The sequence below is a fragment of the Cricetulus griseus genome, chromosome 3, assembly GCF_003668045.3.
Source record: "Cricetulus griseus strain 17A/GY chromosome 3, alternate assembly CriGri-PICRH-1.0, whole genome shotgun sequence".
Taxonomy (NCBI): domain Eukaryota; kingdom Metazoa; phylum Chordata; class Mammalia; order Rodentia; family Cricetidae; genus Cricetulus; species Cricetulus griseus.
In genome coordinates this window covers 200,092,149-200,119,552 of record NC_048596.1, presented here as the reverse complement: position 1 = coordinate 200,119,552, position 27,404 = coordinate 200,092,149, and the positions used below count along the sequence as shown (strand labels likewise).

The window sequence follows — 27,404 nt, the reverse complement described above, 5'->3', positions numbered from 1 at the left end:
GTAGACCAGGCTGGCCTTGAACTCAGTGATCTGTCTGCCTCTGCTGGAATTAAAGGTGTGGGCCACCACTGCCACCTAGCTGGCTAGACTCCTCTTGCCAAGCTGTGGATTCATAGAAGGACCCACAAATGATTCTACAAAAATCTACATCATCGTGAAGGTGATGGTAGAGAAGTATTGATGAAGAAGGTTTAGAGTGTATTGTAAGAGGAGGCCCAACACTTGGTTCAATAAACAACAGACTAGTAACATTTTTTTTAGACACTATGATTTATATCTGGGAACACATGATGCTGATTACACAGGAGGCTCAGGAAGGGCCAATAGCCACAGGACAGAAATGTAATACAATGGTAAGAAACACAAAGATTTGGGGGTGTAGGAAAATGGCATTTGGTTTTAAGACCCTCTTTAACACCAAAGAGGAAGCCAGGCAGGAACCTACTGCTGACCTACATCACACTCAAAGGACTCCTTATTGTTCCACCCTGAGGTAGGTCAACTCCACTTTCCCCATTTTCCAGATGGGAAAACTGAAACAAAAAATAGCAAGAGTAAAGCCACCTTGATGGTTCAAGGAGGAGGTGGCAGTATGTCCATCCACCCCTCAAATAGGCCAGCAAGCTAAGCTCATCTACTAGCTGAGGCATTCCTTCTTGTGCCCCATTGAAGGTGAGGGAAATCCAAGTTGTGACACTCCTTGGCCTCTGCCCACCACCTGTGTGTGTCAATGGCCATTCACAGGTAAGGAGTAAAGGGGCAGATGTAAGCAATTCCACTTCCTAGGTAAGAAAGACAGAAGCCATATTCTGAGATCCCCTGGACTCCACACATCTTCAACCATAGGATTTATGGGGTGTGTGCATGGAGGCAGAATGCGCCTCACTGGAAAGCTGTCAGTCGTGCCCACCTCCAAAGCTTAGACTTTCTTGCTTGGGCCATAGACCACCTGCTTGGGTCTCTCTCAAGCAAATATTCCTAGCTCTTGGTCTCAGGCTCCTAAAGCAAAACTCAGTAACTCGCCATATTTAAGCAGAGCACAAAAATCTGTGGGAAAATTTGGTCCCCCAAATGCCACACAGGCCAACAATAACTGACCTTGAACCTGTTCCCAGGACATAGTCCCAGCTATGTAACTGGAGACTTGGAGACTGAGATCTCTTCCTTAGAACGAGTCCCTAGCTGCCCAGCTCAGAGCACCAGGATAAAGTGACTAGGCTATGGCAGGAGCAGGTGTATGTGCCAAGAAAAGCTCCACAGACCCTTTCCCTCCCTATTGTATGAAAGGGCAGGGAAACATACAGGACTGACAGACGAGGAGGAGGATGACTCTCAGGATGCTGAGACAGCCCATGTGACACTGTTGGGAACAGCCCCAGTCAGAGAAAACCTGAATCCACAAGGAGTCAAGGTGCTAAGAGGGATGGGAGCCTCTAAGTAGAACCTAAATTATTACAGCAGAGATAAAACTCAGTCAGGAGGCCTCCTCTGGTCTCACTGGGGTTTCTGACCAGTTGTCAGGGTGGTGTAGTCAGGAGCAGGGCCCTCTCTAAGGCCTAGAAGGACTGGAGGACTCCCAGCTGTAGTAAAGTAACTTCCCACTTTCCTGGGAAGTCATACCCAAGCTCCCCTGTCTAAGGAGTCCTACAATGGGGCAGAAGCAGCATTCTGACCCCTGTTAGCAGCACACCCAATAAACAGCCGGGTATAGAACTCCAAGTCTCAGCAAGCACCCGGGGAATGAGAGTCCTGGTAGCTGCTAGTCATTTACTTGCTTCTGGCCCAAAAAACATGAAGAGGCCCAGAGGATACACTCAGGGGTCTCCAGAGTAGAATGAACACCTGGCTGGCAATGCCAGTAGGGTGACAGCCGGGGGGGAGATATGGTGCCTGGCGTCTCCTCCAGCATTCTAGGCATCCACATCCAGACCAGGTTCCTGGAATAGTGACTGCTTCCTCAAGTTGAGCCGGGCACACTTGGGGCACGTGGTTGAGTTGTCGTAATAGCAGTCCCTGAAGTTAGAAAGACAGGATGGGTTCTGCACAGAAAATTTTACATCCCGGGCTAGCTATCAATATCTTCCTGCAAATAGGCAATCAAACTCAGAGATGCTCACAACCACAGAGCAGAGCAGAATCTGCACCCAAGTATGATTTACCACAAAGCCTAGAATGTAGGTGCTAGCCTCTACTCGAGTCAGGCTTCCAGCAGTCATACCCAGGTTGTAAGCTTTTTTTATGTGTATGTGTGTATATCTGCACAGGTGAAGGTAGGCACACATGTGCCACAATACCCCTGTGGAAGACAGGAACAACTTGCAGGAGGTAGTTCTCTTTCTACCGTGTGAGTCTCAGGGACCAAACTCAAGTAACTAGGCTTGGCAGCAAGCTCCTTTACCTACTGAGCCATCTTGTCAGCCCTCTGAGCTCTTACTTATTTAGCTACCTCCATCATTTATTAACACTAATGCAGCTTCACCCCTAGTTCCCAAACTGTGTGTCAGAATATAATAGGGCTCGGCAGACTCCTTTTTTTTTTTTTTTTTTTTTTTGGTTTTTAAACTTTTTTTCTCTTCAGGCATGAAGAGCACAGGTTTGGGCCCATCTGACCCTAGAAACCAAACACAAGGTTTCATACACGCTAGACTACATTCCCAGCCCCTTAATGGATCTTTTAATGTGGGTGTAGACATTAGGGCCTAACTCCAGCAAAAGGCTCTGAAAACCAGACAGCAAAAGCCCAAATGTCTACCTCCTCTCTCCTGGTTCCACAAGACCAGCTGCAGCCAGGGACAAGGGAAGGCTTTCTGCTTAGAAGGCAGAGAGGAGTCCAAGTATTTAGACTGAGAGTGAGTTACAGGCCACACCCACCTGTGGAAGACAGCTGAACAGTCAGTGCACACAGATGTATGGCTGTCAAAAGGGAACAGCACATCACCTTCTTTGCAGAGTTCACACACAAACCCCTTGGCTTGACACCGCTGTTGGAAAAGGGAATCAGTATTAATGACTGACAAGTAAATGCCAACTCAGGCCAGGAATACACTGACCAATCCTGATCCTGCAGACTGGTCATGGTCACAGAGGGGATGGGGAGACCCACCTCACAGTCCAGCTTGATGTGCTTGGCAAAGAGTGTGTGGATCTCAGTGAGCGAGCAGCTGAGACGGCCCATGTGCACCTCCAAGAGGTCCTGGATAGAGTACATCTCATCGTTCTCCACAAAATGCTGCCGGTCCTGGAGCTGCCAAGACCCAGCAGGTGTTACCCCAAATGCAGAGAAAAGGTCCCCATTCCCCACCCAGGGCCAATCCTGTTGTCAGAGTCCAGGGTTCTTGTGAAAGTTTCAGAGGGTGGCTGTATAAGGACCTCAAGAGCCTGGAGAAGCCAAAGGGAAGATACAGCCAGGGCAACATTTCCTGAACTATACGCCCCCTATTTCACACACCCATACTGCCCCTCCAGCCACAATGGCTGTTCAGTTTCCACCCCTTGCCCTGCTTGCTTCTATGTACAGTGCCACACCCTGACATACTGCTATTTTCCTTGCCTTCCTGACCCACTGGTCACTCTCCAAGGGCCTGTTTTGCTCACTGTTCCCATAATTTAGATCAGTGTCTGAGATTCTTAGTGCACAAAGCAGTAAGTGAGTCTTAAAACTTGTGTTTTGTTCAGCCTGCCTAAGGAGGCTAAGGTCAAGGCCACCTCCATGAAGGCTAAACACAATGATTGCTTATCTTAGTTTCCCAAACTGAGATCATCAGAGAACACTGTTGTGTGTAGAATATATGACAGTTTATTACAGATGACATTCCCAGAATAAAAAGTTTGGAAGACTTCTAGAAGTATAACACATCTATCTACTATGTGATCTGAAGAATCTGAGCACCAAGTATCCTATCAGCCTGGCTCTCTGAGACCTGTCCCTCTCGCAGTCAGACCTGCAGCAGCAGTCGCGCTTCCATGGCCTCCTTGCATGTGATGAAGTATGGCTTCATGAGCAGGATATCCTGGCGCAGTTTCTGCAGACACAGACAACAGGTGGACATCTCAGCCATGACACACTGGTGGCACTGTGGCTGTTTCTGTAGGACTAAGGGGCTGGTTTTGTACTGGCTTCACAGGGGCCACGCTCACACGGTGGCTTATTCTTATACTGTGGGTGACAGCGAGGTCAGTAGGGACTGGGAAAGGTGCTCTCAAATTCCACAAGATGGTCCTACATTTGAGTGGTCTATCCAACTTCAAGTGCAAATCAGTTCCTGGGCTACATAGGATCTGGGTGTTCATTAAACATGTCTCTTGAGATCTCCAATTCATGTCACTTCGCCTAGCCCCACAGACAAGCAGTGAGCCCATCTTACTGCCTCAGGACAGTACTAAGTCATATCCAACATAGTGGACCAAAATCCTAGGCAGATTCCATATCACTCATCAATGCCTTGGCCTTGCCTTGCCTTGCCTCAGACCCCTCCATACAACATGGAATCTAAGTCCTTTCTACTACCTTGCCTACAACATCATCAACTCATGCCCGAACTACAGCATGTTCTGACCTCAGCCCTGACTCGTCCTGCTATGAGTGGCCAAAGCCATATAGAGCTGCTGAAAATGTCTAGTCTTCACTTGGATTGCTATAAGTATGGCATACACACTAGAATTCAAAGTTATAGTACACACAAAGAATAAAATAGCTTGACAATTTTGTATGTTGGTTGCATATTATAATATTTTGGTTCTATTGGGCTGAAAATGTACTTAGGTGTAGAAGCACAAACCTGCTGTTTAGGAGGTAGAGACAGGAGGATCAGGGATCAAGACCAACCTCAGCTATATATCAAATTCAAGGTCAGCCTGAGCTATGTGTTCTACCATGCCAGATTTACAAAATGCTAGGAATTGAACCCAATGCTTCCTGAATCTAAGCTAGCATTCTAACAACCGAACTACATCCCCAGCCAGGTAGGTAAATAGGTAGATAGATAATAGTTGATTGATAGATGAATAGAATTAAAATTCTTTTTCTCCCCTACACACACACACACACACACACACACACACACACACACACACACACACACACACCACACACTTTCTGACAGGCCCTCTGACGAGCTCAGGCTGACCTCACACTAGTGATCCTCCTGCCCAGGTCCCTAATGATAACATCACAGGGATGAACCACCACCCTAAGTTCTGTTTTGTCAATGATATTATAAGAGAATTTAACATTGTCTCTATGGCTGTAACACTTTTGATCCAACAGATAGCCAAGGAGCCTGTGAAAGTAACACACCTCCTCTGCTCAGACCTCCCATGGGGAGACAAGTTCACCCCACCCTAACCAGGTCCAGTCTCACCCGGATCTCCACCAGCTCTTCCACGTAGTTAAACAGCAGAGGGTTAATCTCCCGGAGCCGGAGCACTGGCCGAGACACCATCAGTGCCAGGTATCGCATGCTGCAGCGGGACACCTGCAGAGGAGCTGAGTGAGCAGCTTGCAGGGCTAAGACTGCTGGGGTCAAACCATGTCCACTTCCTCCCTGCTCTCCCTCCCCACCCTCACAACCACCACATCTCCAAGCCCCCACCTTGCGTGGCTCAAAGTCCCAGTTGTGCACCACTCGTGCAGGGATAACAGCCAGGTCATTCCAATGGCAGTGGCTGCAGTAGTACTGGCCAGTGTAGTCACACTGCCGGGCCTCACTAGGCACACCTCCTGTGGGGAGCAGGTTGTTCCGAGGTCAGGGTAGCTATTAGGGATTAAGGTCTGACTTCCCTACCCAAGGACTCACACCATGTGGTCCACCATCCCTCACCAAGGCTGCAGTAATGAGTAAGTTGAGTTAGGGGTCCCTTGCCCCCCAGACTTGACTTACCCATTCTCACCCAGGAGGCCCAGGGCCATCCTGGTGTCTCAGCACTCTGTCTGCTCATCAGCAAAATGAGACAACAGAGTAAGACAGAAAGAACCCCTGGAGGGACCCACAAGTTCATAGTAGTAAAAATTTCCATCTCTGGAATGTGATTATTGTGTAGTTTTCCTTTTCTTCTGCACACTTGGGATGAAACCAAGGGCCTTATATATGCTAAGCAAGCATTTTTACACTGAATCATATCCCCAGTGCTGTGTCATTTCCCCTAGCCCTTGTCTTTGTGGACTCTCTGTGAAAATGGGAACACAAAAGCACTGTAGTCAGAGATCAGAGATCAGCCCTGGAGAGACCTGGGCAAGTAAGGAAACAGCCAGAAACCATCTGCTTCTATGAGACCTGAAGGAATGCCAATAACTTCCCTTTGTGATATCCCCAAAACAAGGCACACAGACAATGGTGGCCCTAGGCCCTCCCTCAGCTGCTGTAGCACAGCTCCTCACACATCAACCAGGTGCCCTTCCCGAATCAGCTCTGCCACTGCTCTTCCCCAGCTTAGAAGAAGACCCCGGGATCTTTCACTCACGCAGAGAGATGGGAGCACGGCACTCGGCACAGCGGTAGTCCTGGCTGTCCAAACCAGTCTCGGGGCAGATGTTCAGCTCATACTCAGCCTGGTGACTAACCTTGGAGCTGACACATGGTTTGGAGATGAGGTTCAGGCACTTGCTGTGACAGCGGTAATAACATCCTGCAGTAGGAAAATATCACTCAAAAGTTATAGTGTGGATTGACAGCCCAGGATGACCTTCTGCTGGACTGCTCCACACACATCAACTCCCCTCCAGTGTCCATATCAGCTCAAGACTTTCTCCTTGCACTACTGAGTAGCTCAGCATCTCAAAGATCCTCATGTCTCAGGATTGTAAGCTTTGTCTCTTAAACATGACTCACACATCTGGAGTCAACCTGCCATTAGCATCCACCAAACCCAAGCTATCCAATGAAGTTTCCTCTCTTACATCTCAATCTTCTTCTCCCATCTCCTCTATCCTTCTAGGGTTGAGACTACAACATGAGTTAACCCGACTCCTCATTTATTTCTGCAGCCAGCACTGACCTCAACCACTCCTCACACAATACTCAACCTTCATCAGGGACAATCCTCTCTTCCTTCCAGCTCAACTTAGCAACCAGAGTCTAAGTATTCAGTACCCACGTACAGTCCTCACTGTATATAAAAAAGAAATAGCCTTGGTCGTCTCCAATTGTAACTCTTTTACACCTCCCCTCGACATACTTTTCCTCATAGGCAATAGACACACATTAACCACAGGGCCTTTGCATATAAGATTCCCCCATACCACATCTTTCCTCCTTAAAAATACTCCTGGCTTGTGCCCTGACCTGCAAGTTCTTGCTTAAATTGTCATGAGTCTTTTCATTCTACCAAAAACAGTACCCACTGTACCCCCCTGTAAATACTATTCCCTTTCCATTTTCCTTTGCACTATCTGACTACCATGCATTTCCTAATCTGGTTTCTCATACAGGCAGTACCACCATTCTGCAATATTCTCTCTGCACTATCCAATATGAAACCGGCAGCCTCATGTGGTAATGAGCATTTGTAAAGTAGATAATAAAACTAATCTACATATTCAACTCAGGTGAATTTAAATTTCAAAAACCAGGCAGTGGTGGTACACACTTTTAATCCTAGCACTGGGGAGGCAGAGGCAGGCGGATCTCTGAGTTGAGTCCAGCCTGGTCTACAAAGCAAGTTCCAGGACAGCAATGCTTGGTCACCTGTACACTCTGGACAATTCACGGGAACGTCACCCATGTCTGGGAGCAGAGTTTATATAGGAATGGGTCTTGGTCTCAGCCCACCTGTGCAGGTGTACCAGGTCTGAATGAGGCCCCAGATGATCGTGTTGCACTTATCACAGGTTTGCTTGACACTCTTGCTCTTCTCCTTATAGAAGCGGTGTTCTAGGAGAACCCGGATATTGGGTTCCTCCTCATTGGGATCCTATAGGGGAAGAACAATGGAAAAGTCATAAGTGAACAAAGCTGTAGCTCGTTCCTTTCACTCAAGAAACTCAGCAAATGCCTTCCAGGAACTGCCTGTAGCAGAGAGTTTGAGTTTCTGCCCAAATGCATGTTCCCCTTCTCTCTTTAGCAACAGAACTGTAGCTAGGTACCAGCCCCCAAGAACACACCCAACATTTCCCAGCCTCTTTGCATCCATATGCTGTACAGACCCAAGGGCCTTTAAGCAGGAGGGATGTTGCCTCAGCCCTTCTGTTGGCTGTGGTAGGGTGACCTTGGCTTCCCTTCGGGATCTGGCAGAGTAACTAGGGCTCTAATATATTTCTGGCTGTTGCCTGAACCAACTATATGTGTATCTTGGGATATGCTTACTACCATATATATCCTTACCTATTTCCTAATGAATACTCCACTTTAAACTCCCAGGGTTTCTGAGTCAGTACAAAGGATACAAAGCCAAGACAAAAACACAGACTCTGGACTACACCTGAACTTCTGTGGGTTGGATTCTATGATACACTGTTGCCTCCTGATGACATCCTCAGTTTATCACTCCTCCCAGGTCGCACAACTCAAAGAGTTGTCCACACACTTGCTTCAGTGGGTGGTCACAAAACTAACCAATGGCTGTGATGGTTTCAGGGATAAGCACATATTCCAGGAGTAGTCAGTTACTGTGAAAGTTCCCTAAGCTTGTGACCCAGGCCTGGCCAATCACTCATCACTGACCTCCAGCCCACACTGAGAAAGGTAAACATGTGGAAAGACAGGTGTCAGTTGCTTAGGTCATACCTGCCACCTCTGTAGAGAAAAAGAGTACAGGATTCCCGACATTGTTAGAAGCTACCCCACCCCCCATCCCGGACCCCAAACCGTTAACAAAACAATCTTCCTTTTGCTCTGAGTGCCTTAGGATTGGGTTTCTGTCTCTCGCAATCAGGAGGGGCCCTACTATCAGAGAAGTAACTTGCCTACACTTTCACCCTGCTTTTCTCTTCCTAACTCAAACTCTCAGAGAACAGAGAAGCCCGGCGGCATCCTGTCCTCCTGCCTGCCATAGTTCCAGCCGTGCTCCAGGCATGTCTGTGGTAGAGCAGGTCTACACCCACCTTCAGCTCCTGGAGCTTCAGCCGGAGGTGGATCAGTCTCACCACAGCATCTTTCTGCTTCTCCGACTGCTCGGGCAGCTCCAGAATCACCTGCTTGCACTCCTCGATGGCCTGCCGCAGCTGCTGGACATCCGAGGCCAGGAAAAGACCCTACCCAGGTCGGAGGCCACAGTCAGATGACCATCTAGAAGTTCCTTCCCAGGGAAGGTAGGCCTGTCCTCATGAGTAGTTAGGCATATAGCAGACCTCAGCTCCCTTACCCAGATAAAACCTGCTCAAGGCCCAGGAAAGCTAGCAACACTTAAGACTCACTCTTGCTCCTTGCTCCTAGTTGGACCAATCTATCCACAGGCCTCTGAACACTTAATTCAGGAGACTTTCCAAAAGATGACTTCTGCAGCTGGGCATGTGGCTCAGTTGATAAAGTGTTTGCCTAACATATAGGAATTTGGTCCCCAGCACCAAATAAACCTCACTTGATCATCTGTGTAATCCAAACAGTCAGAGGAAATGGAAGCAGGGAGATCAGGAGTTAAACATAAGAAATTAGAGGACAGAGCCGGGCATTGGTGGCACATACATGGCAAGTTTGAAGTTAACCTGGGCTGTTTGAGAACCTGTCGTAAAGACAGAACAAAGAACTGGGAGATGACAATCAGTTAAGTGCTTGCCATACAAGCATGAGGATCTGAGTTTGGATCCCCAGCACACAGATAAGATGCTGAGTATGGCAGAACATGTCTGTGGAAACAGGATGACCTCTGGAGTGGTGTGGTCACCTGATCTTGCTGAATAAGTGAGCTCCAGGTTCAGTGAGAGACTCTGTCTCAAAACTAAATAAGTAAGGTGGAGCAGGTGAGGCATAGGCAAGTGGATCTCTGTGAGTTAGAAGCCAGGCTGATCTACATAATGAATTCCAGGCCAGCCAGGGCTACATAGCAAGACCCTATCTCAAATAAATAAATAAGGTAAAGAACAATAAAGGACCCCTGACATTGACACCTTACCTCTATACACATGAGATCATGTACTCTTACAGACACATACACCAAACACACAATTAAGAATTTAAAAACAAAAATGCCAGGCCTGGTGGCACAGGCCTTTAATCCAGCACTTGAGAGGCAGAAGCAGGTGGATTTCTGAGTCCCGAGCCAGCCTAGTTCCAGGACAGCCATCTTATGTATAGAGAAACCCTGTCTCATGGGTGTGAGTGGGGGTAAAGATGATTCATAAGAGCTGGGAGTGTTACTCAGAAGTAGTGCTTATCTAGCATGCCAGAGGCCCCCAACATTACACACATCCACTTTGGAAATCCAAATCCAACAGTTTTAGCCATGCTGTTTCATTTCTAAAAGAAAGCTGAGAAAATGGGGAAAAGGCCTCTGGCTTAATGGCTAAGACACTAGCGATGCAGCCTAAAGATGCACACTCACCCCAGACTCAGCACTTCTGAGTGCTTTCTCATAGACTGAGCCAAAAGCTCCCAGCCTAGTCAAGGCCCAGACCCAGAATGCTCTGCTTCCAAGTTCAGACTGCAGAGCCACTGTGTGGTGGGGGGTGGGGAAGTCAGCTGACTCTGCCCTCAAGAGATACCCTTCTCCTTCCACAAGATGGGCTTTCGAAAGACCCAGGCAGAAAGGTAGTGGTATCCTTCCTTCCTCTTTGGAGCTCATTTTGTGGGTAAGAGGAAGTGTGAGACATGTTATAAAAGAAATAAAACTTTCTGGGCTTGAATGGTATGGGTATGTAATCTAACTACTTGAGAGACTCCAACAGAAGGATAAAAAAATTCAAGACCTGCCTGGGCTAAAATGCAAATCTCAGCGTAGCTTTCGAAACTTAGGAAGAATTAATTTCAAAATGAAAAGTTAAAAATGGGAGCGTGAAGGCTGGAGTGACAGCTCAATAGATAAGAGCACTTGCTCCTGAGGTGGTGGGGTAGCCCATGCCTTTCATCCGGGCACTCAGGATGCAGAGGCAGGTAGCTCTCTGAGTTCCAGGCCAGCCTGGTCTAGAGTATGCTCCAAAACAGCAGGGCTACACAGAGAAATGATGTCTTGAAAAACCTAGAGAAAGAAAAAAGCATTTGCTCCTCTTGCAGAGGTCGTAAATTCGGTTCCCAGTACCCTCATAGGGGTTCACAACTTCCTATAATTCCAGCACCAAGGAATCCAATACTGTTTCCTGGCCCCACAGGCACACATGTTGTGTTAATACATATATGCAGGCACTCACATATACACACAAAATAAAAATAAATAAATCTTTTATAAAAGAGGGGTTTAAGGTTGGGGATACAGCTCAGTTGTAGAGCTCTTGCCTCGCATGCCTGAGGCTCTGAGTATAATTCCTAGTGTGTACAGATACACATATAAAAATTATATATGCACACCTTTAATCCCAGCATTTGGGAGGCAGAGGCAGGCGGATTGCTGTGAGTTTGAGGCCATCTTGGTCTACATAGTGAGTTCCAGGAAGACAGTCAAAGCTACATAGTGAATCCCTGTCTGGAAAAAAAGACTATATACAGATATATGGTGTATGTATACATCTGCATGAACAAAGCTTAAAGGTCGCATAAATAAATGAAAACTCCCAGGCATAGTGGCACATGCTCCTATTCCCAGCACTTAGAAGTCAGAGGCAGGTGGATCTCTGAATTCAAGGCCTGCATGATCTACATAGTGGGTCCCAGACCAGCAAAAATAACACGGTGAGACCCTGCCTCAAAATAAACAAATAAACAAATAAACAAATAAATAAGAATAAATAAAAAACCAGGCGGTGGTGGTGGTGCATGCCTTTAATCCCAGTGCTCAGGAGGTAGAGGCAGGCGGATCTCTGTGAGTTCAAAAGAGGCCAGCCTGATCTTCAAAGAGAGTTCCTGGACAGCCTCCAAACCTACAGAGAAATCCTGTCTCAAAAAAAGAACAATAACAACAAAAAAAGAATACATACAAGAGGAACCCCACCTCCCTTCCCCAAGCTGTCTCTAGACTCTCAGATTTTGAAGATGAGGGTCAGGTGCCATGTATGTTTCAGATTTGAAACCCAAGAGACTGGCTGACTTGGGAGTCACTGAGCCCCAAGAGTAGTGGCTAGCTAGAAAGGAAGCTGCACCCCAGCTCATGAGTGTGCCTGAACCACTAGCCACCTGGAAGTGCTGTGATGAGGATGACACCTAAGTAAGGGTCTAAACTCCAAACCTTACCACAGGGCGGGAAAAGTGGTCTTCAGACAGGCCAAGATCCATCACGCGCTCAGAGTAGTGGAACTCAGGCTCCCCAGTGGGCAGCTCAGGCAGAGTCTCTGTAGCAAGAGGACATGGATGAAATGTGGTAAAAGGTCCACCTGTGGCTTCTCTCTCATTACCCAGGGGTGGAGAGAATTGAGCCAGAGGTGTTGGGGAGCCCACAGAAAGGGGGTAGTGGGGAAATCTAGGCACCAGTCAGCTGTCTACTTCTGTCTGGTTGGCATTTGTAAAGGACTCTGTCTCACTGTGGAGACCCAGAAAGCACTAATCAAAATTACAAGTGAAGGTTGGAGAGATGGCTCAGAGGTTAAGAGCACTGACTGCTCTTCCAGAGGTCCTGAGTTCAATTCCCAGCAATCACATGGTGGCTCACAACCATCCGTTATGAGATCTGGTGCTCTCTTCTGGTGTGCAGATATACATGGAAGCAGAATGTTGTATACATAATAAATAAATAAAATCTTTAAAAAAAAATTACAAGCGAGGGCTGGTGAGATGGCTCAGAGGTTAAGAGCACTGACTGCTCTTCCAGAGGTCCTGAGTTCAATTCCCAGCAACCACATGGTGGCTCACAACCATCTGTAATGAGATCTGGTGCCCTCTTCTGGTGTGCAGATATACATGGAAGCAGAATGTTGTATACATAATAAATAAATAAAAATCTTTAAAAAAAAAATTACAAGCGAAGGATTCCAGTTTTTGATAATCTTGTAGAAAGTCTGACTCTTAGGTGCTTTGCTAAAAGAACCAACAACAAAAACATGTGAACCAGCCATGTGGTGGTGGTGCTTGCCTTTTAATCCCAGCATTCAGAAGTAAGAGGCAGGTGGATCTCCATGAGTTCGAGACCAGCCTGGTCTACAAGAGCTAGTTCCAGGACAGCCTCCAAAGCCACAGAGAAACCCTGTCTCAGGGGGAAAAAAAAAAAAACAAAAAACTTGTGAACCAATACTGGGTAGTACTCAGAGCAGTCCACATAATAGCATTATAGAAACATCCCAAACTAGGTGTGGCCGTACATGCCCGCAATCCCAGCAGTTGGGAAACTGAAACAGAACCCCTAGTTTGGGCTATATAGAGAACTACTCAGTCTCTAAATAAGAAATAAACAAACAAATAATACCAATTTCTAAGGCAGATGCTTCCTGTGTGACTGAAGAAAAAACACTGACTGTCTACATCACAAAATTCATTAAGTCCTGTGTAGACTTCAGGCCACCCTCTCGACCTCTGGTTCCAAGACTCTAACTACCTTATCCAAAATGACTGCCCTGCTCCCTTTCTGATACCAAGAAGGTGAGGGTCTATCCACGGACATTCCACCCACTGGACTCTTCTCCCTATATCTGGGCTCTGGGTTTGCTCAAGTGTTCACTAAGCAATATTGTGTGAGGCCCTGGGACTTAACAGTGATTCTCCAGACTCAGATCCCTGACCTCTAGAGTGTTCATTCTGGTAAGGAAGACAAAAGAGAACCCCAGAGCAGGTGGAAAGTGACTATGCCCACCCCACGGGAAGGGCCACAGGCAGAAAGAGTGGTAGGGCTGGTATAAGGTGTCAGTCTACACAGCCCTTACCCACCACCAGTGCTCACCGTCAGAAGTGACTTCTTGGGCCTTCTCACTGGGCTCCTGTTCATGTTGCCTTGATCCAATCGGTTTGTTGAAAGGGTTGAGGTGGGCCTGCCGGAACCGAGCCAGCTTCTCATCATATTCCATAGCATCCCACCTGCGGGGCCCAGCATGGCTGAGATGAGTGTCCAGGCCCCAGGCTCATCATGGCTCATCCCTTTTCTCCAGTGCTCCCTGTCTCTTTCACTTCCTAGAGGCTGGGGGATAGTGCAGGGCAGCCCCACAAAGCAGCCTGAATCCTTAACCTTCCTACAGGCCACCCCAGCTACCTCTAACCAGGCTCCACAGGCAGTGTTCTCTCAGAAGAACCCCCAGTGGTGAGGACTGGCCCAGGGCTAAAGGCTTATTCCAGAGTGCCAGATGCAAAGTCTGGAATCCAAGGCCCTGCTCCTGTGCAGGGGCTCCTTTGGTCCCAGACATTGTAGGGCTCTAGCTCTGGAGTAGGCTCTTTGCTAGGCCTCAAATGTCAAAATTCTTACTTGGCCCCAGTCCATCCAGGCGCTTGGGGTAGCCTGCTCCTATGAGACACACCTCTTGGAACTGGATCCTCCTTCCTGACCCCTTACTTGAGGTGTTCCATATAAATCAGAGCACCCAAAAATACCATCCCTGCTAGAATGTTCACCAGTGAATTCTCTGGAATCAAATCCAAGGCCCATCCTTGTCCTGCTACTGGCAGGGTGACCTACACTCTTCCCTGGCTCCAGCAAATGCATCTAGGTTCCAGTATGGGCTTGTGCCTCTTGGGCCTGCATTCCAGTCCTGCTTCAGAACCACATGGGCTGAGTTATTCCCATAGCTTCCTGCCCTGGGATCCCATGCAGCAGAAAGTGTTTAGCTTACCACTTGTCAGAAGTTAAAGATCACTGGCACTCTTTCCCCTCTCTAGAGATCAACCCACATTGGGAATACAAAGCTGGTGGCTCCTGGCAAAAAGGGAAGGGCTGTATCCGAGTAAAACTGAAGCACTTGGAATGCAGTTCTCCACTTATCTAGTTGGGCCACATTCCATAGCTTCTCTCTGCCTCGGTTTCCTCATCCAGAGGTGAGTCACACTGTTGGTGAAATTAGTTCATAGGCACTAAGCACAACAGGCGTGGTGGTGCACACCTTTAATCCCAGCTCTTAGAAGGCAGAGGCAGGCGAATCTCTGTGAATTCAGGCTAGCCTGGTCTACAAAGTGAGTTCCTCCTGGTTATACAGAGAAACCCCATGTTAAAATAAATAAATAAATAAAATGACAATCTGTGACTCCTTCCCTGCTCTTTCCCTTGGAAGAAAAATAAGAGCTCTAAGTCCAGAATGGCTGGCCCTGCTCAGTCCTCACTATGCAGAGTGGGAACGTGTACCGATGGCCCCTCTCAGCACCAGCAGAGGCCCTCTCCAGAGCCAGGTTCTCCAAATGCCTGTAGGTCAAGTCCTGCTGGCTTTGCCTCTGTTTAGGGAGGATAGTGATTAAGAACTAACAGCTGCTAACAGAAGGCCTAAGGCAGTGGTTCTCAACCTGTGCGTCTTGACCCCTTTGTGGGGGATTGGGTTGAATGACCTTTTCACAAGGCTCACATATCAGATATCCTGCATATCAGATGTTTACACTATGATTCAAAACAGTAGCAAAATTAAAGTTGTGCAGTAGCAACAAAAATAATTTTATGGTTGGGGATCACCACAACATGAAGAACTGTAGTCAAGGGTCACAACATCAGAAAGGTTGAGAACCACTGGCCTAAGGGGATGCAGGTGCCCTGGGCTAATGACTTTGGGTAAGTCACACAGTGTACTACTTACTGCCAGTTGTCCCTAACTAATGCCCAGCACCTCCCAAGAATCCCAAGGAACAGCCAGAGTGCAGGAGAGATTAAACTACCCCAGTGCTCACTCACCCTTTCATCCTGAGGGAGGAGCCACCATCGTCACATGACTTCCCAGTCTTCCCTGCACCTAGGCATGGTAATATGACTGTGTTCTGATCAACAGAACACGAGCAGAAAGATCCTCAGGACTTCTCAGAATTGTTCTTCCGCCCTTCCTCCTCTGTCTGGAATGCAGACGTAATGGGTGAAGAGGGCACAACCACCTTGAGCTATGACAGAAGCCACAAACGAGGACTGCCAAGTAACAAGATCTAAAGCAATTCCGCCTAGCCTAGAGCTGCTCACCACTAGGTTTTAGTCAAGTAAGGCAGAAACAAACTTGTTTGTAGCACTGCTATTGGAAGGGAGAGTTCTCTTTCTCGCAACCAAAACAGATTCTAATAGATCACTCCAGTCACCTCATATTGATGAGACGAACAGACTCAACCAGAATACCAGCTCTGCCACCCGCTCAGCCTTTCTCTGCTCCCAATTACTCATGTCTCAAAAAAGGAATTATAATAGTACCATGAAGGGTTAAGCAGTAATAGGACAATCATGGGGGGAAAGAGGCAGACTCTCATGCCCTTAATCCATAAAGTCTGTTATTCACCCAGGTCCTCCCCTCTTGTTAGCACTCTACAGATGTACTCATTGTCCTTCCTCTTATTGCTAGAGAAAACTCCACCAAGCATAGGATAATGATTGGAGGCCTCCAAGGACAAACTGGCCATCTATCTCCATCTTACATGAGAAAAATCCCCTTCAACAATGAAGAAGACATTTCTTTTAAAAATGAGAAACTGTCTCAAAAAACAAGACCGTGTGTGTGTGTGTGTGTGTGTGTGTGTGTGTGTGTGTGTGTGTGTGTGTCCATCCATCCATCCCATGGGCAGGTGACACATGCCTTTAATTCCAGGCAGAGGCTGGCAGATATCTGTGAGTTCAAGTCCAGCCTATACTTCATATCAAGTTCCAGGCTAACCAAGGCTACACAGTGAGACTCTGTCTCACAATAAAATAAAATCAATTATATTCTTAGGAAGAAGAGGCAGAAGGAACTCTGTGAGTTCAAGGCCAGTCAGAGAAACATGGTGAAACCCTGTTTAAAAAGAAGAAAGTTTAATGACTAACAAACTCTATATCCTTCCCCAAAAAAACAAACAAAAAACAATAAAATGCCTTCATGTTTCTCTTTTGGCAGCATGAGCTTCTCAAAACCAGCTGTTTCCTTTCTCTCAAATTCACTCCTTTGCAATTAAAACTGCTGCCTAATAGTTCACACAGAGGCTGGTTTCATTTCTATAACCACTGAGACAATCTCCATAGGGTCTAGTATCAGGATTGCTGTAATAATTAAATTCATTAATAAAAAGTTCCAGGCTGGTGGTGGTGGTGCACACCTTTAATCCCAGCACTCGGGAGGCAGAGACAGGCGGATCTATGTGAGTTCCATGCCAGCCTGGTCTACAGGGAGAGTTCCAAGACAGCCAGGACAGACTCCGAAGCTACAGGGAAACCGTTTCCAAAACAAACAAACAAACAAAAAAAACAAAAAAAAGAAAAAAAGTTCCAAGCCCCACATCGGTGGTGCATGCCTTTAATCCCAACACTCTGGAGGCAGAGGCAGGCAGATCTTTGTGAGTTAGAGATCAGTGTAGTCTACAAAGTGAGATTCAGGACAGCTAGAGCTGTTACACAGAGAAACCCTGTCATGAAAAACCAAAATAGCCGGGTGTTGGTGGCGCACACCTTTAATCCCAGTACTCGGGAGGCAGAGGCAGGCGGATCTCTGTGAGTTCGAGACCAGCCTGATCTACAGAGCGAGTTCCAGGACAGCCTCCAAAGCCACAGAGAAACCCTGTCTCAAAAAAACGGCGCTGGAGAGATGGCTCAGAAGTTAAGAGCGCCGACTGCTCTTCCAGAGGTCCTGAGTTCAATTCCCAGCAACCACATGGTGGCTCACAACCATCCATTATGAGATCTGGTTCCCTCTTCTGATGTGCAGATATATACGGAAGCAGAATGCTGTATGCATAATAAATAAAATCTTTAAAAAAAAAGGGAAAAAAGAAAAGAAAAAGAACAAAATAACAACAATAATATAAAATGAATCAATATATGGCCCTATTCTCTTGCTGGGAAGCTGGGGAGTAGTCTGAGGTAGAAGGGAAGGATGAGTGTGCAGTTTGGTGACAACAGAAACTGGAGTTGCTGCTGACACCATGGAGTGACCAGCAAAATCTAAAAGAAGCTGGGCCGAGAATGCAGGAGCCACTCCCAGAAGCCTTCCCTGGAGACCCTCTGATGTTTTAGAATATAGTCAGAGGGGCACAAAGGTCTTGACAAGAGTACTTGCTAGCAACCCTCCTTTGGAATACTTTTCCCAAGAAAATGGTTTCCTAATCCATTTCCTGATTGGCACTGCCACCAGCAGCTCTGGAACAAAAGCAGGGGATGAATTAAGCAAAGAAGCCATTTGACCTGTCTGCCTAGTTTGTCTGGAACCAGTTTGGAGAATCATATTGCCCTGACAACTGAGAACAAATAGACAAACATCCCAGCACAAGCTGCTGGAAGCAACAGCTGGCTTTGAGTATGACACCATCTCCTATTTCCCCACCCACCTCACAGAGTTCTGCACCCAGTATTCATGGTTGGTCACAAGGAAAAGATTCAAGAAAGGGGAAAACAAAACTCTATTCCATCAAGCCCCTCCAGAACCCTCTTTAGTAAGCACATAATAATTACAATTCGACAACTGAAATCCTCAGAGTAAAGATGGAGGGTCTGTGGACGCATCGTAAGTACTAAGTGGAAGTTCTGGAAGTGTTCCTGATACCAAGAACCTGCCACTCAAGTGTTACTGTGGGTTCAGCCACCAAAAAGTGCTAGTCCAAGGACCACAGGAGGCCCTGAGAATGGACAAGATACATCCTATCTGCTCATTTCTATAACAAGGATGGGCAGGAAATACGGGCCAATCAGGGCCAGTGTTAACCATTCTCAACTACCCAGGCAGGTGCAGCGAAGCCACCCCAGAAGCGCGCCTCACACTTCTACCCATTACGATATGAATTCATTCTGAGAATGTTCCTGTCCTCACTGGGGCAGGTCTGTACGACATTCCTCACCTATTTCATAGCTGTGAAACCGAAGGCTCAGAAAAAGCCCAGCATCTCAAGAGGGCGGACAGCGCTGTGGTCCTTAGGTCGGGGGTCCCAAACACAGCCTCTGACTGCCACCCTGGGGGTTGGAGGGGTGGGGGTCCCCATCTGTGGATGCTGAGCTCTGCCCCACGTAATGCGGGGACCAATGAGGTCACCAAGGCCTTGCACAAAGCGGAGAGCCAGCAGGCGGCAGCCGGGAGCTGGACGTCTTGCTTGAGGCCTCTGCCAGTTCTGCTCCCAGGGTGCGAGCGACAGAAACTGGATCCCGAAATTCGGCCCGTGGCGATTACATGCGGAGATCTGTACCCTTGCCTGCTTCCCCACCAGACCCATCGGTCGCCTACGCAGGCCTCTCCGCCGCTTACCTGGCTGCCGCTACATTGTACCGGACCGGCTGGCTACACTGTACTCTGTTGCCGCTGCTACATTGTACCGGCTCCGCCGCCCGCTGCTGCCGCCTGCGGCTAGGAGGTTCATGACACCGGTGGCCCCTCTGGCTCATTAGAATGCTTCCAAGTCTCCCAACTCAGAGCCATGGGGTGCTTTGCCTTTGCCATGAGTCTTTTCTCGCTTTTGAGAAATTTTATTCCCCTGGTAATTGTGTTCAAGCGAATGGCTCTGCAGTGGCAACCCCTCAACGTCCCCATAACTCCAACACTGGCATTCAAATGTCCCCAGGACACCACCATGGCAACACCTAAGGTATATCTCAAGCTTGAAAAGTCCTATCTCAGACAACAACAACAACAACAACAACAACAACAACAACAACACACACACACACACACACACACACACACACACACACACACACACACACACCTCTTTAACAGCAGGTAAATCATTCCCACCTCAAGTCAAACTTGAGTGCATTCCTGATCACATTCCCCAGATGTTTTGTGGGGCCTGACTTCCACCAGTGCCATGGACTAGCCACTCTTCTCCCCACTCCAAGGTAACCACCACAACCATGGCAGCCTCACCATCCTCAGCTTCTCTCAAGTCTAAGACCAGCAGTTGGAAGTGTCCTAGGGAAGAAGTCTGTCTCCCAGCTCTCTCCCCAGCCTCCCTCTTCTCCCTAACAGGCCAGGTCCAATTTAGGGCTCTCTCCAGCTCAGCCTCTATGAAACATTCTTTCCTAATGATAGCCAAATGGCTCCCCTAATGTCTTCATCCTCAGTTGTCAGCAGAGATGTCTGGAAGGCATGGCCCTTTCCCAAACATACTCATCACTGTCTGATATCCCTCCTCTTACATTTGTCCTTTCTGTCTGTTCCTCATCCCCAAAACTAAGAGCTAAAGGCAATCGTTTTATATTCTTTCTTCAGTGCTGGAAGCCTAGACCAGTGCTTGGTGCCAATGGTGCTAGTCACACTGGCCCAGAAGCAATTGAATCACCACATGAGGATGGTCTGAGTGGAAAATGGTCTCCTTTTTTTTTTTTTTTTTTTTTGGTTTTTTGAGGCAGGGTTTCTCTGTGTAGCTTTGGAGCCTAACCTGGCACTCGCTCTGGAGACCAGGCTGGCCTCAAACTCACAGAGATCCACCTGCCTCTGCCTCCCGAGTGCTGGGATTGAAGGTGTGCCCCACCTACGCCTGGCGGAAAATGGTCTCCTTAGCAGGTAGACTACTCCATAGAATGTAGTGATAGGAATATTGGAAGTTCAAGGCTAAGCTTAGCTACGTGAGAATTTAGGGCTACTATGAACTACATAAGACCCTGTCTCAGAAATATTTTTTTAAAAGGGAAAATTGTGGTGGTTTGAATAAGAATGGCCCCCTTGTCCTCCTAAATTTGAATGCTTGGTCATCAGGGGATGGCACTGCTTGAGGGGGATTAGGAGGTAGGCTTTGTTGGAGTAGGTGCAGTCTTGTTGAAGGAAGTGAGTCACTGAGGATGGGCTTTGGAGTTTCAAAAGCCCAAGCTAGGCCCAGTGTCTCACTCTTCTTGCTACTTGTGGATCCAGATGTAGAACTCTCAGCTACCTCTCATAGCACCATGTCTACCTGCATGCCACCATGCTCCCCACCACGACGAGAAAGGACTAAACCTCTGAAACTGTAAGCCCAATCAAATACTTTCTTTTATATGAGTTGCTATGGTCATGATGTCGGTCTTAATTAGGGATTCCATTGCTGTGAAGAGATTGGTTTGGTTTTTTGAGATAGAGGCACAGTCTGTAGCCCAGGCTAGCCTGGAACTCACTGTGTGACCCAGGCTGTCTCAGCCTCCCAAATGCTCGGTGCTGTGGAATAATTCTTCTGTATACTATAAATATGTATTGCTCTCATTGTTTAAAAAAAAGGTGATTGGCCAATAACTGGGCAGGAAGAAATTGGACAAGATAGTCTGAAACAGATTGAATGCTAGGAGGAAGAGGAGTGGAGTCAGAGGGGTCTGGAGGAGAGGCAGAGAAGCAAAACGGACATGCCATACTGAGAAAAGGTACCAAGCCACATGACAAAGCATAGATAAGAAATATGGGTTAAGTTAGGTGTAAGAGCTATCGGCCAAGCATTTATAATTCATATTAAGCCTCAGCTATTGGTTATTTGGGAAACAGCTGCCAAGACAGGAAAACTCTGCCTACAGCTGGAATCACACATGTGAACCACCATGTCTGGCTATGATTTTGTTAAAAGAGCCCTCTGATGTAGTGTGGAGGGTGGATGAGGACAAGTGGGAAAGAGATTTCACAGTGAATTGATACCCTCTCTCCTGGAGCCAGGTGTTTCCAAACCCATGGCTCTGATTCCTCTCACATTCTCACCAGTCCCCATCCACAATTCATATTCCTCTTAGATATCTTCCCTCTTCCAGCAGAGTCTGCTTGCTCTTTCCCATCCATCTCTAGCTAAAACCTCCCTCTGCTGGTGAAGTTTCCTTTGAGTGGGGTCCTATTTCCCTACCCCAAGGACAAGTGCACAGAAGGAGGCATGAGAGCATGTGCAAATGGGTTGCACACTCTACCACACCTGGCCTGACTGAGTATGGCATTTTAAAGGAATGTCTTCCTTGCCCAGGTGTGGTGGTGCACACTAACCCCAGCACCAGGAAGGCAGATTTCAGTAAATTCCAGGCCAGCCAGGACTACATGGTGATACCCTGTCTCAAACAAACAAACGAATGAATAAGCTTTCTTCCTGCACAGTGGCTCACATCTGTAGTCCCTGCACTAAAGTCTGAGGCAGGTAGATTGCCATAAGCATAAGGCCAGTCTCTGCTGCATAAGACCATGACTCAAAAATAAAATAAGGCTGGGCACCTTTAATCCGAGCACTTGGGAGGCAGAGGCAGAGGCAGGTGAATCTCTGTGAGTTCGATGCCAGCCTGATCTACATAGTAAGTTCCAGGACAGCCAGGACTACACAGTGAAACCTTGTCTCAAAAAACCCAAGCCAAACCAAACAGACAAACAAATAAATAAAAAGGGCAGTAAAGGATTTTAATTAATATAACGGTATTAGTAAGATAATTGGAAGCACCTCAGCCCATCTTTAGAATGTGGACATAAGCACAAAGGAAGAATTGGAACAGAGAGGTAGGAGATTTGAGTAGTCACTGTACTCTGGGTGATCATTGCCTCAATTCTAAGTCTGCAGAGTAAGATTATCGATTGAGGAGATAGTCTGGCTCCCATAAAATAACTGCTCCTGCTTAGGGGTGCTCTCATCTGGGGATATGTGAAGTGCTGCTGCTGCTGTTGCTGTTGGAAGCCAAGCGGTCTTGCAAGTTTGCAGCAATAACTGGAGAGCTTCAAGCACCTTTTCTAATTTTTGTTTGTTTTTATACAGTTTTAAATAGCCCAGGCTGGCAGGCCTCTAACTAAATGTGTAGCTAAGGATGACCTTTAATTTCTAATCCTCCTACCTCCACTTCCTGGGAAATGGGATTACAATACTTCTGGTTTTTGTTTTGTTTGCATTGCCTGGGATCAAACCCAGGGTTTTCTGCATAGTAGGCAAGCACCCTATCAATTAAACTACATTCCCAACTCCTTTTGGGGGCAGATATTCCTGGAGTGACTAAGATGTCTAAGGGTTATGCAGATGTCTGACATAAATGTTTAAGACAAAGGAGACCGGTGAAAAATCAAGCAGGAATACCAGGCTTTTAGCTTGTTTTGTGGGCCCAGATGAGGAGCTCCTTGGGGATGGTGTTTGTTTGAAACAGGGCTCCACTATGTAGCCTTGTATAGCATAGAACTCATTGTGCGGACCAGGCTGGTCTCTCAAAACAACTCAAAGAGACCTGCCTGCCTCTGCCTCCAGAGTGCCAGGAGTCCATTATTTAGCAAAAGCAATTTCTAAGTCCCCATCGTGGTCAGGTCAAGCGGATCTCTACAACATGCCTGCAATGTGGTTATGAAGCATCAATGAGGTATACGTGTAGAGCCTTCAAGGAGAGCACCAGGCAGGGAGCAAATCTTGTGGAAAGGGTGTTCTTAACTTAGAAGTAAGGTTAGCAAAGGTCGTAGAAGTTTGTCACTCTGGGTGTAGACACTCCCACCACCACCACCACCACCAATTTTGACCTGGTATTCTCCAAAACTACTAGGTACTTCTGCTCAGGTCGCGCAATCACAACTCTAAGGGCATTATTTGTCGATTCTGCTGCAACAACTCTGGCCTCCTTGAGTTCTGTCAGTGAGCTCCCCAGTGGCCCTAAGAACGGGCGTGTATGCTCCAACAGACGTGCCACGCCTTCCCTTGAAAAACATTGCTGTTCAACTTAACTCCTGAAGCTCCTGCGCCAGTGACCCAGCACGGCCGTCACCAGGCAACCCAGGACAAACCAAATGAAACTCTGCCTTCTTCCGGAATGCTGAGGTTGGACACGTGTCCTCTGAAAGCGAATCAAAAGACAAGAGTGCTGGGGCCATCGGGTGGAGTCAACGGAATCGAAAGGGTGGGTTGATCCAAGCCCAAGAAGGCGGACTTACAGGGGTGGAGCCTGGGGCAAAGCCTGACTAAGAACAGAAGCTGTGGGCTGAGCTCTGCTGGGGCAAATCACCTTGCCCGCTGTCATGGAACTTGCTCTGAGGCAGGAACTTTCCTTCCTTCCTTCCTTCCTTCCTTTCTTTCTTTTTTTTTTTTTTTTTTTTGGTTTTTCGAGGCAGAGTTTCCCTGTGGCTTTGGAGGCTGTCCTGGAACTAGCTCTTGTAGACCAGGCTGGTCTCGAACTCACAGAGATCCACCTGCCTCTGCCTCCCGAGTGCTGGGATTAAAGGCGTGCGCCACCAACGCGCTTGGCTTCTTTTTTTTTTTTTTTTTTTTTTTGGTTTATCGAGACAGGGTTTCTCTGTGGCTTTGGAGGCTGACCTGGAACTAGCTCTTGTAGAACAGGCTGGTCTCGAACTCACAGAGATCCGCCTGCCTCAGCCTCCCGAGTGCTGGGATTAAAGGCCTGCGCCACCACCACCTGGCTGTAAAACTTTCTATGTTTGCCAGCTGTATTTGGAGCTTCTGTCTTGATCAAGGAGTTGTGGCCACTTTCTTTTCTTCTCCCTCCCTCTCTCCCTCCTGGCCTCTCTCCCTGCCTCTTTCTTTCTTTCTTTCTTTCTTTCTTTCCCAAGACAGGGTTTCTCTGTGTAGCCCTGGCTATCCTTGAACTCAGAGATCTGCTATCTCTGCCTCCTGAATGCTGGGATTAGTCATGAGCCACCACCGCCCAGCTCAGTCTATTTCTTTATAGCCAAAAATCTAAAGGCATCACTAATTTGTAACCTAAAAAAGATCATTGCCTGTAGTAGCAAGTAATCAGAAAACGGAGACAGGATCAACTCTGGGACCCTTGACTAGCCTGAGCAACACAGTAAGACTGTCAAAAACCAAAACAAATGGAAGAAGCCATTTTTCTGGGGTAAACTCCTACAGACAAGAACACAACAGCCAATGAAGTGAGGGGCCACATAACCAAACAGAACCTAAAAATCAGGCTAGTTGCCCACTGTCTAGGAGATGGCTCAGTTGGTAAAGTAGGGACCTGAATTGCTCCCCAGAACCCACATAAAAAGCTGACATTTCTATGGGTTCATAACCCAGTGCTGGGGCTACTAATGCAGACAGATCCCTAAAAATCACTGGTTAGCCAATCTAGCCAGTCACCGACTGAGTCCCAGGTTGAGTGAGAGATCCTGTCTCAAGAAATAAGGTGGGAAAGAACCGAGGCTAGAGAGGGATGGCTCAGCAGTTAGGAGCACAGGCTGCTCTTCCAGAGGACCTGGGTTCAGTTCTTGGCACCTACCTGCCAGCTCATAACCATCTGTAACTTCAGTTGCAGGAGTTCTATGCTCTCTTCTGGATTTCCAGGGCAGCAGGGCCCACACATAGCGCATACACATGCATGTAGGCAAAACACTCATACACACAAAATAAAATAAATGTGTTTAAAGAATGAAGGAAGACACTTCAACCTCCAGCCTTCACACATTCCTGTACAACCACACACACACACACACACACACACACACACACACACACACACACACACACACACATCCATCAGACACACACTGCACACACACTCAAAGTGACTCAAAGTCACTTTTTCAAAATAGGACAATTATAGCATCAGTCACATGACATGATAAGGATGTACAAAGACCAGTCTGCCAAGTGTAGTGGCAATGCCTTTAATTCCAACATTTGGGAGACAGACACGCAGATCTGTGTGAGTTCAATGCCAGCCTGGTCTACATAGGGAGTTCTAGGCCAGCCTGGGCTACATCCTGAGACTCTGTCTAAGAAACAAAGACCAATCTGATGTTTGCTCAGTTCTGCTTGCTGAAGCCTTTCCTGCTAGAGCCCCTTTGCCTAGGCTCACATAGCACTTTCACTTTCTGTTGCCTATGGGCAGCTGCCCAGTGAAGGCAGCCACATCTTTAGTCGGTTTTCTTTCTTTCTTTTTTTGAGACAGGTCTCAGAGTGCTGGGATTAAAGGTATGTGCTATTGTACCAGCATTTATTTATTTATTTATTGAGATTGGGGTCTGTCTATATAGTCCTGGATGCCCTGGAGCTCCCTAGGTAGACCAGGCTGCCGCACTTGACTCACAGATATCCTCTTGCCTCTGTCTTGAAAGTACTGGAATTAAAGACATGCATCACTATACACTGCTCTTTTATTAAAAAAAAAAAAAAAAACTAACCACACTAAATCACTCTACCACTGGAAATGACATAAATGGGAAGCTTCCAGGCTAGAATTTGCTACTTGCCATTTCTACTACACTCACCATTGGGAGAGAAAATAAAGCAGTGTCTGGCCTTTAGTGGTTGTACATGAACTTTGGGCTGATCTCTAGACTTGCCCCACCTTTTTGCTTAAGAACACCAAGGGTGCTGGCAGACTGAACTCCAAGGTCAAGCAGACCAGAAATTTCACAGTCCACTATCTATGCTACATAACAGATCACCCAAATGCCTACTGGCTTGAAATAGAAGCCCCTAGTGTATACACAAGGTCTCAGGATGTGACTGGCACCTGATAGGAGGTGTACTTTTGCTGTAGATAGGGACACTAAATGCCAATGCTCTATGCACATTCTTGCTCCTGCCTGGGGGCAGTGGGTGGCTCAGGTTGAAGTCACCTAAAGATGAGTGAACACCCACATGCTGCTTCTTCAGGTGTGTGGGCTTCCACCAGCATAGTGCCTTCTCTGAGAACCAAGCAGGAGTCTTTTTCTGCCCTAACCTCTAGAGCATCACTTCTATGAAAGTGGTTATGCCCTTCAGTTTTCCATTACTCTAACAAAATACCTGATATAGCCAACTGGTAAGGAGGAACTGCGTATTTTGCTCAGTTCTGGAGGCGCATCCCATGTTCTTGTAGACCTGTTGTGTTTTGCTCCTCCTATCATGCTAGGGAGTGCATAGTAGATAGAGCAAAGACATTCACTTCGTAATTAGAACAGAAGCCCAAGGAGACGACCACCACACATCGGAAAGACTATGTAGCTGGACACAGGCCTCCACAGAGAAAAGAGACTCACAATTTTGGTTGCATCCCAGCAAAGGACCACAAGTGAAATGTTGGACCTTACAGTTATTCCAACCAACAACACAGGAAGTAAAACATAATTTAACTGCCAGTCTTTAATTCCAGCACTTGGGAGGCAGAGGCAGGTTGATCTCTGTGAGTTCAAGGCCAGCCTGGTTTACATAGTGAATTCCAGGACAACCAGGGTGATGTAAAGAGACCCTATCTCAAAAACAAACAAACAAAATTAACACAGAATAAATTGTTAATTTAGATTTCAGGTCAGGTCACTCACTAAGTTTCAGGAAAGTTTGTTTCACAGCCACAGCTGAGACAGCACAGTGATGCCCTTTCTTTACTTACCCTGGTTGAACTCTAGAATCCAGCCTACATGGGAACTGGAGACATGTTACCCTTTTAGGAGCAGCAGGCCTAGTCTGAAGCCAGGGTTAGCAGCTCCTCAGTCTATCTTCTTC

At 47.2% G+C, this 27,404-nt stretch overlaps 1 protein-coding gene across 3 annotated transcripts; it reads right to left on the bottom strand.

The window, feature by feature from the left end:
• Positions 1-246: 246 nt before the first annotated feature.
• On the bottom strand, positions 247-19,416 carry Def8 (differentially expressed in FDCP 8 homolog). Of its 3 annotated transcripts, XM_027410584.2 has the most exons (14): positions 19,313-19,416; positions 15,808-15,962; positions 14,768-14,979; positions 13,888-14,021; positions 12,252-12,349; positions 9,038-9,187; positions 7,767-7,908; positions 6,460-6,624; positions 5,592-5,719; positions 5,361-5,474; positions 3,942-4,022; positions 3,104-3,244; positions 2,872-2,981; positions 247-2,013 (listed from the first exon to the last, which is right to left on the bottom strand). In XM_027410584.2, exons 4-14 carry the CDS (start codon positions 14,009-14,011, stop codon positions 1,911-1,913), a joined length of 1,356 nt encoding a protein of 451 aa, XP_027266385.1. In that variant the 5' UTR covers positions 14,012-14,021; positions 14,768-14,979; positions 15,808-15,962; positions 19,313-19,416; the 3' UTR covers positions 247-1,910. The 3 variants fall into 3 exon arrangements, with proteins under 3 accessions (XP_027266385.1, XP_027266383.1, XP_027266384.1); XM_027410582.2 differs by lacking the exon at positions 14,768-14,979; XM_027410583.2 differs by lacking the exons at positions 14,768-14,979; positions 19,313-19,416 and adding an exon at positions 18,912-19,288.
• Positions 19,417-27,404: the final 7,988 nt, after the last annotated feature.